Genomic DNA, 9,865 nt, shown 5'->3' on the forward strand with positions numbered 1-9,865 from the left:
AAGATGTTTTATACCAAGTCAAACCTCTTGTTCATCTAGCCCAATATGAGCTACTCTGACCAGCTCTTCAGGGTCTCAGGAAGATGTCTGTCCTGACACCTACTGCCTGATTCTTTTAATTAGAGATTAACCTGGCACCATCTGCATGCATAGCATGTGCTCTACCAATGAGCTGCAGTCTCTGCCTCAAAGGAAGGTGAGGTGCTGCTGCAAGAATTTGGCCTCTGTGGACCCCAATTTGGCCTCCCCCCCATTTCTTACCTTGCATCCTTTTGCGTTCATGGAGTCAATGGTGCGGCGGATGGCAGGGTTGGGTGGCTCTATGAGCTCTACCTGTGTGCGGACATTCAGCTCCAGGTAAGGCCCAATCAGGAAGTAATTCTCTCCCCACTCATCCAGCGTAATCTTGGCTTTGGTCTGGATAACCGTGTAGATCCCACCAACTGAAGGGAGAGAAGGAGTGGCATTAGTTGACCCCCTATAGGCTGGTACCCACCTGCTCCCAGACATCAATGCAAACAAGCACAAAGAGGGAGTTTCGTCCACTTTCAGGGGTCTTGGCATTGGCTTGGCTTGTGACCACAGGATGCTGAATGTGAAAATTATCAGTGGTAGATTCAGGAGAGGCTGAAAGGAAGCGCTTCTTCACACGATGTAAAGTTACGGGATTCGCTAAGACATGATGTAGGGATGGCTGGTGGCTTTCAAACATGGACAGAGAAGTCCATAGATTCAGAGTTGAGTAGGATCTCAAAGGTCACCTAGTTTAACCCCCTGCCAATGCAGAAAATCCACTGCTTCAGTATCCCTGCTTGGCTTCAACCTCTGCTTAAAAACCTCTAGTGAAGGAGAGTTCTCCAGCAGTGGCTTCTGAACTGCTGAAAAGCTGTGCCATCGGGAAGTTCCTTATAACTGTTTACTTGAAATCCCCCTTCTTGTAATTCGAATGTTAGTTTCGTTCCCACCCACCCAAGCAACAGATTTGCTCCATCATCTATGTAATAGCACTTCAAATATTTGAAAATGGCTATTGTATCGCTTCTTAATCATCTCTTCTTCAGGCTAAGCAGTTCATGGAGGATAGGTCTGTTCGTGGTAATTAGTCACAATGGGTATATCCAGTTTGCACATTCATTCCATAGTGGGGGACAACAAGAAGGGAGGGACATTTTTTCAGGCTCTTGCGTAGGATTCCCAGAAACACCTGCCTGGCTACTGCAGGAAGTAGGATGCTGGACCAGGCAGGTCTTTAGATTAGATTAGATCTTTAGAGTTCTTCCTGTACTCCTGTGGTTGTACTGCTTAGATGTTCCTCAGTGAACCTATTTCAGTGCTTTATACAGTAACCTACTAACACTATTTCCCTTCGATAGGAAAAGCCCTTGTGCAATGCAACAGCCTACTTTCGCTAGGTCCTTAATCAGAAATGGAAGCATTCCAACATTAAGTCAGAAACATTAAGGGGAAGTTGGCTCGTGCATGCTCCCAATGGATGTCTGTGGCACAGCACAACAATTTCCACATGTGAACTGCAGGTCAAGCAGAATGGTTCTCAGTAGGGGCAGCTCACGTTTGGCTCCAAATCATCACTGAGAAAGGATAAATCATGGCGGGGAACATGAATTTGTGGATGCCACAGAGATGCACATACTTACACAGTGCCATAAGCAGAAGTAAGTAGCTTAGGAGTACACAACTGTTTCAGTTGCATCTACTTAGGTTTAGGTACAGATATTAGGGTAGGGATGGGAATCCTATGGCTATTCAGATGTTGTTGGACTACATCTTCCATAATCCCCAAGCTGTGGCCGTGCTGGTTGGGGCTGATGGGCACAGGAGTCCAACAGCATCCCAAGGGCACAGGTTCCTCATTCCTCCAGTAGGGTATTGCTACACTTCCATAGCAATGTCTGAGGCAGAATTCACTCAGGGGTGGTGAACAAGCAGCTACACGATGCACACCTCTTCTGAATGGGCTCCTGTTTCAACATTATAACTGAAGAACACATACAAAAAGGAAGCTTTGAGATACCCTTGCGTCTGCTCACCAAGGTTTTTGGGGTTCTGGGATTTGCCAAGGAAAACTGAAATGATGCAAGCTCCACCCCAGCAGCCCAGGAGATGCGCAGATCAAACCTTTAGGTCTTTCAGTTTGGAGTTGCCCCAAAGTACTTTGCTCTGACTCTGCAGACCCGAGAGAATTAAGGAGGCCATACACTTGCTCCAAGATTCCTGGCACTAATTGTTCTCTTATAACCAGTTAGGCGCCAGTTCTCTTCCTGGAAAGAGCATGAACTCTGCCATCACCTGCAAGCCACTTCGCCTACCTATGGTCCTGGCTCTCTCTGTCAAATGTGCATCTCATCTTGGCTTGCTGCATCCTCTTCCAAGCTAGTAAATCGAAAAGAAGGGTGGAAAACCACCTACATGAATAATGTAGGTGAAAAGGCTTGGCCAGGAAATCAGCACTGCAGGATACAAGGGCCTGGGGCATCACTTCTATAAGGAGCAAGCGCCATTTTGGGGCTGGATAAATGCAGGCATCTCACATGGAATTTATGGGTGCACTGCTGCTCAATTTGGCCTCAGGCAAGACCTCAGCTGGATGGCTGCAAACTGAGGGCCCTGAAGGACAATGCTGACCAATGTCATCCTGTCCACTACCTGGACAACCCAGGTGCCCTAAACATAAGAAGAGCCTGCTGGATCAGGCCACTGGCCAATTGAGTCCTGCATTCTGTTCAGTGGCCCAACTGGTTGGCCATGGGAATCTTGCAAGCAGAGACTGAGCACAAGAACACTCTCCCTTCCTGTGGTTTCCAGAAACTGCTGTTTAGAAGAGGCAGAGCACTGCCTCCATCCCAGCTACTAGACATTGATAACTCTGATGCTTATGTGCCTTGAACAACCCCAGTTTCATTCATCCCCATGACCATGAAGCCAAGGCACTGTGTTCTGTATTCATCACTCCACAAATATACGCAAGCCCTACTTTGAGATAATGGAAGAAGTACTTAATATTGATACACCTTCCAGACTTTCAGGAGCTGATTCGTTCCAATATTCTTCTGGCACACTGCTTCCTAGTAACTCCAAGTTGAGATCTTTAGGGGTACAATTGCCGTATTTCGAAGTGTACTAGGACATAAATATGTATATATTAACTAGGGTCTGCCACCCCTGCTCATTCTACTTCCCAATCCCTTTGGCCAAATACAATTCCCCTACACCCAGAACAACAACCCCCTCCCTTTATATCTCACCCCAGTTCCTCACTTATCCTGCCCCACAGCTTGCCCCTCCCCTCCTACCCCACCCCATAGAGCAGCTTGCTAAACCGCTATGTGAAGGTGTGCTTAATGGGGAGGTCCTTCACACAGAGATTTAGCAAATTTCATTGTGCCTCTGATGGTGCCTCCCCTCCCCCCACCCCATCCACCTATCACCCCCACACTTGCTTGCTTGGCTGCCTGCTATTCACCAGATAGGAGTTGTCAAGGCTGCCTACATGACAACAGCATTACCATTTTATGCATATAGGAAGAGACACATGCACACAAAGAATTTCATAGGATACATTCAGATACAAATTCCAACTATGTTTTACAAAATCACAGTGCAACACTACGCCTGAAAGCAAGTCCCACTTATGCTCAGGTTACACATGCATAGGACTGCAGTCTTTGGCAGATTTCAGTTTCTAAGATCTGCCTCCTCTCAGATCCCCAAGGATCTTGGTGGAAGCAACTGTTTAAAAAAAAACAACACACCAACAAAACAGTTAAGGCAAAATGCAGCTATGTAAAACGGTAGATAAAAAGCCATTAAAACTGCTTCAGCCTGCTTAGCCCAGTGTGTCAAAAGCCTGTCCTAAACAAATTCCAGAATTGCACAGGATCCATCATTAGCCACCACGTGCCTTAGTCGTCTGGCTCTGCTGCATTAGTGACATGGCTTATGCTTGATCTAATAGTCACAATGGAGAGCATCTTCCACTGAATGTCCTAAGAAAAACAGCAGGCTTTGCAAGTTAAAACTAGCATCTTGAATGGTGTCCAAAAGACAACGTGGAGCCGGGACTGATGCTAAAGCACAACTGTAACATTTTCTTGGCAACCCACCCACCATCAGAAGATACGCCTCCAAATTCTATATCCAATGGAAGTTTCCCAGAAAGTCATCTAAAACAGCCCCTTCTTTAATATACCATCTTCAGATACAAGACCTGGGATGCTGAGGTTTTTTTTTTTTTTAATGGGAAAGGAACTGGGACTACAGAAGGGAAGAAACGAATAGTGTACCTTCAGTAGCAACTCACATATTAAAGAAACATTACTGCTGTTTCCTGATATGTAACCATTAAAACCAAAGGCACGCAGGAAAGAGAGAATAGACTAGGTTAATGTGACAGGGGCAGGCGGAGAAAGGAAGTACATGATGCAGAAGTTTAATTCCCCAACAAACAGAAGTTGCAAAGGCTCTTGATAGTTACCATGCTTTGAGCAGATGTTGCTTTACATGTTTATAATCCCGTGAGGACTAGTAACTTGATTTTGCTTCAAAACCGAAGTCAGATTTTTGTTCCTAGGCAGCATGATTCCAGGTGAGGTGGCTGAATCATGACACTGGATAGGGAAGGTTCTGACCTGACATTCAGAAGCAGCCACCCTCCTGCTTCTAAACAGTTGCCTATTTATACAAGGACGCAGCAACTTCAAGGACTGTGTGACATTTCAAGAGGTTCCTTATGCAACAGAACGGTGTGTGGGGTTGTGTGTGTGTGTATGTTGAGTGTAACCTGTGTGCGTGCGTGCATGAACATGGGGAGGTTGAGTGTAACCTTTCTGTGTTTGTAATATAGACGGGGCATGCAAGGCACGTGCTCAAACTCTGGGGAAGAAGCCAGGAGAACTTTAACCTCCCAAAGGGTCGTGTCCTTAACAGCGCACATGGGAACAAGTCCTCCGGGATAGTGACAGCGCTGGCAAGTGTCCAGGATCGAAAGGAGTCGCCATCGAAGCCCACTGCCCCTTGTACAAGCAGCACCACAGCCGCATCCTTTCAACATCATTGCACCCCATGCTAATCACTTTATAGCCTGCCAAAAGAGCGCCAGGACTTCTGAAGCAAGACACATGGCAACTGATTCAACCAGAGGGCACACTGGGTGATCATTCTACATTCTGACAGCTGACTGCACTGGGAGCACTCAGAGTAACAGGGCACTACAGCCGCCCATCAACCCATATTGCATTAACATAAAAGGGGAGGATTTATAGCTAGGAGGAGCCATGCACAGTCATAGAAGGAATAAGGCCTAAGCTACTTCCCAGACCTGTTGACTGCAAGGAAGAGACCACAGAGGTCCATTATAGGAGGAAGGGGAACCCCAGAGAAGAGAGGATCCCTGACTTTCAGCTTCCTTTCCTCCAACACCACTGTTCCCCAAACAAGTGCCCTCCAGATGTTTTGGACACCAGCTCCCATCAACAAAGTAAATGGTGAGGGGTGATGGGAGCTCAGGTCCGACTACATCTAGAGGACATCAGGCTGTGGGAAGGATACCTTTACCCTTTCCAGCAGGGATGGGGAACCAATGGCCCTCTAGAATGATATTCCTGGACTGCAACTCCCATCATCCTTTGCCACTGGTCTTGCTAGTCAGGGATGATGGGAGTTGTAGTTCAAAAACAGCTGGAGGCACAAGGTTGGGAAACACTGGTCTAGAGGACTGCAAGCCTGCCACTCCTGCTTTAACATCTAGACCAGGATTCCCCAAACTTGGGTCTCCAGCTGTTTTTGGACTACAGTTCCCATCATCCCTGACCACTGGTCCTGTGGGCTAGGGGTGATGAGAGTCCAACTGGTGGAGGCTATTGGCTTTCAGGACTCAACATTACTTTGCTTACAAATATCTCAGCAAGGCGTGTTCCCAGCCCCTCCTTATGCTCACCCACTAGTCCCAATTCTGCAACACCCCCACCAAAGAAAAGAACCTCAAGCATTCCGGTTTCCACTTGCCAACCTGCTCGAGCCCATCAAACACCACCATTTTCCTTAAAAAAAGAAGCCTGAAAAGACATTACATCTTACCTTTATTGGCCACTTCCCAGGCCACCTCAAAAAGGATGGCATTTTCTAGGTCAAGTTCATCATCCCAGTCCTCCAATCCTGTCAGGGAGGTCACTGAGAGGCTGCGGGCGAGTGGCATGGTGCCCCAGGGGTTGAAAGTGAGGACAAGGGGTTTCGGGGGAGGTCTAGGTCTAGCCTGGAGGAATCAGAAAAAGAAGGTCATGTTCTATTATCTCTTATTATATCTATTGTTCTACTATTCTATCATGCCTGGAAGGGTCTCCGTAACTGGTGAGAATTCTAAGCATCCAGTTCTCTCAATGTACTTAAATAAAACCCCTTCCTCCTCAGATCCTAGAATTGTAGAGTTGGGGCAATCTAGTCCAAGCCCCTTAAATGCAGGAATCCTTTTCAACCCTCCTTTTTTCCTTCTCAGACTACTTGGGAGTCCTGGCTCCCAGCCCACCTTCTCTAAACCTTTATAAACCAAGTTTTGTCTCTGTGATGGAAAACCTCCCTTACATTTGCCTCCCACCCCCGTTTTGCTTCTAAGGAACCCAGGAGTCCAAGTTTCTGCCTCCTCTCCACCACCACCACCCCTTGATCTTTTCGAAGGCTTGCATTTAGTCTTGAGTAACAGCAACAGCTGAAGGAGGGGAAAGGGTAAGATGGGAGGTCTGCCGGGAGCTTTCCGACTGCAACATTTAAGAGGTGGCAGGGCGGATGGGTGCATTTTAGAGAAGCTTGAAAGGAAGACTGCATAGAAATCTTCTGTATCTAAGTAGGAAGGAACAGGGGTCCCGATTTTTTCCTCTAAGCAATAGCGAGAGGGAACCTAGGCGGAGTGCAGGCCTCGCTTACTCTGCAAGAGACTCTGGACAGTAGGCTTGGGATCCTTCCGGGAAGCGCGGAAAAGACTAGAATATAAGAAGGAACGTAGCGATCCTTTAAGACTCTTGCTAGGAACAGGGTGGGAGAAAGGAGAGCCTATTAGATTTGGGATCGCAGGCCTCTGGGAGCAGAAGTACAAGATTTGTTCCTCAGAGGTATTGGGCGAGGGCTGTGCAAGGATAGGGAGGGCGAAAGAGAAGGAATGAAGGGAGAAGTAACTGTCGCAGGAATTGTGTGTGTGTGTGATTCCCATTGGGAATCGGGGGGAGCAAGAAGAGCTAGATACAGCATGAAATGAAAAGAGTCCGAGTCCTAGGTATAGTTATGAATAAAGCTGGGTCACTGGCGATTAAAGGAAAGGGGGATCCTCGGGAGCGCCCGGGTGAATCCGGCGGTGCTTACCTCTCTGCAGCTGAGGACAAACTACTTGCTCGCTCCCCCGCACCTCCTCCCCCTCCCCTCCAGACCCTCCTGCTCAGAGGCCACGCCCCTCAGTGGGCGGGGCCACGGCCCAAGGCGGACTCGCCCCCCTCGACAGGGGCAGCCTTCTCATGCCTCCGGGGTTTCTTTTCCTGCTTCTGCCCACCCTGACCTACGTTCCTTTGCCTCTCCGGCTTTCTTGATTGGCTGAGGGGGAAGCCTCCCAGCAGGCTCGGCAGCGTCTCGAACGCGTCGGAAAGGAAGAGAGGTTGTTGCAAGGTCTTAAAGGGGAAGTGTCGGCAGTGAAAGGGAGGAGGGGTTGCATTGGCGATGCAAGGAGAAAGCCGAATGAGTAAAAGCAGAGTGGGGTGGTTTGAGGGTTAAAGTGAAATTGTGGTGTAAAATATGGGGCTAATGACAGAATCAGGTAAAAGGAGATTATGGAATAGATGTTGGGATAGTGATGGATAATCAGGGTGAAAGGAGATTATGGACTAATTAACATCTTCCTTCTTTTTGTATCATGCATCTTATTACTGATCTTTGTAAGGAGCTCTGAGAGCCTGAAGTGAGAGGGGGAAAGTAATTAGGACTGCACAACTTTTGATCAACTAGGCTGAATCCTGTTTACCAGCTGTGTATGACAGCCCACTGAGGTAAAGTAAACTTTGCTGCCTGCCTGGGATTGCAAAAACAGGTTATCAGTGGGAAGCAACTAAAAGGCATAAAACGAAATATTACCAATGAATAAAAATAGATTGCATCATTTTGTTGAAATATCTTAACCCATGTGCTAGTTTAACCTCCCAAAGCGAGACACATGGGTCTTGCAACACTTCGGAAGTTGCTGGATCTTGGGTGTTGGCAGGACTCTGTGAACAGGGGTTTTTGGATGAAGAGAGGCACCCAAAACAGTTCTGTTGGCAATCTGGCTCAATTCAAGGAATCCTTTAGGTAGCAACACTGTTTTTCGGAGTAAGCCTCATTAAGCTCAGCAGGATTTACAATGTAGATAGGATATTAATTTTTTACAGTATTATCTTTCCTTTCCTTCCATTAAGGAGCTCATGGGTGCTTACCCGTCCCATTTTATGAACACAACAACCTTGTGAGGTAGATTAGGATAAGGGATAGTGGCTGTCTGATGTCTGCCTAGAAAAACTTCAGTGACTTGTGATTAAAAACAGAGAAAGACACAGGAGGAAAGTGTTGGAGGTTCAACCACTGTTAAACACACACAAAACATTTCCCTCTGAATTGGCCTGAGCCTTTTGGGGTCAGATTCGTTAGTATCTGTTATGTGTTCTCTAAATTCACTGTTCAGATTCCGGTTTGGTGAGAGCTTGTCAGATTTGAACAATTTACTGTTACCATGTAACGTGCTGAATTATTCCTCACTGCGATACGTAGAAAAAGGGACGGACGGAGCTACAGGGACACGTGCATAACCTCACATTGTCAATGGCACCCTTCTTGACCAATAGGATCTCATTAGGGCTTCGACCAATGAGCTTTCACGAAAGAATTCCCAGGCTGGTAATGGCGCGGCCCATATAGGCCTGACACTAATCAAGGAGGCCTGTATTTGTTGGATGCAGACAGTTCGCGCTTTATGAACGATAACAAAAGTACCCAATCAAACATGATAGCTGTTAAATTGACAACGAGCTCGCCCAATAAGCGCTTCTGTTGAAGAGAAAGGGCTGTTGCTAATCCCTAAGTGATATCTTGTCATTCTCAAATAGAATTTGACCTTGGCCATGAAGCATTACAACTTTTAAATCGTTTTACAATCGTTCCCGCCAATAATTGTCATAGAGATCCGCCAGTAAGTGAATGAAGGGCGCTATGTGGGGATTTAAATGTGAGTGACTGCCAAGGCGGCCCATGGCCATTAGAGAGTCACTTTATAGGCGGTCTCTTCCTCATCTCAGCCAATCGATCCAATATTCGGTTTTTCAGGACGGCTGTCTCCTAATTCCTTAAGCCATCCAGCTTTCACTCTGTGCTGCTGGAGTTTCTCGTTCAGAATGTGGATTCCTTTTCGTGATCCCGCTCTTCCTTTTCCTTTGTCACGTTTCCCTCGTGTCAAATTATCTGAAGCGACTGAATTTGAACGCGAACGCTCTTATTTGATTGCCACTTAAATGAACCAATAGCTTCCACGTTTGAGAAGCTGGAACGAAGAGAAGAACCAATAGCTATGGAGAAGACGGAGGCCTTTATCTTTGAATGACGCTTAGGTACACCGATAGTTATTCGTCTATCGCTGGTAAAAACCGCCTCCCTGCTACGATTGACGACCATTTCCCCACCTCATCTAATGGCATTTAAAGCTCATGGAGTGGAAGCAACGCCCCCAGCGCTGACGGACAACTTCCCCTCCCGCTCCTTTGGATCTTTAGCCTCTGGGAGAGCTCAGCGCGCGCGCGCGCAAACGACCGACCAAGAAGCCGCTCTGCCTCTCCAAGTTGGTCCAATG

At 47.2% G+C, this 9,865-nt stretch overlaps 1 protein-coding gene across 4 annotated transcripts in view; it reads right to left on the bottom strand.

The window, feature by feature from the left end:
• Nucleotides 1-9,851, bottom strand: part of GYS1 (glycogen synthase 1) — a 29,036-nt gene extending 19,185 nt beyond the window's left edge. The window contains exons 1-3 of one of the 4 annotated variants that reach the window (XM_083708046.1): nt 8,755-9,851; nt 6,094-6,268; nt 262-443 (exon numbers count right to left, since the gene is read on the bottom strand). In XM_083708046.1, coding sequence (XP_083564172.1) covers nt 262-443; nt 6,094-6,268; nt 8,755-8,757 — 360 coding nt within the window. In that variant the 5' untranslated portion in view covers nt 8,758-9,851. Of the gene's footprint in view, nt 1-261; nt 444-6,093; nt 6,269-6,933; nt 6,987-7,365; nt 7,584-8,754 lie in introns of those variants that run through there. The other 3 variants (XM_083708047.1, XM_083708048.1, XR_014557292.1) reach the window with 3 other exon arrangements.
• Nucleotides 9,852-9,865: the final 14 nt, after the last annotated feature.

This window comes from Podarcis gaigeae (genome assembly GCF_964106915.1).
Source record: "Podarcis gaigeae genome assembly, chromosome: 13".
Classification (NCBI taxonomy): Eukaryota; Metazoa; Chordata; class Lepidosauria; order Squamata; family Lacertidae; genus Podarcis; species Podarcis gaigeae.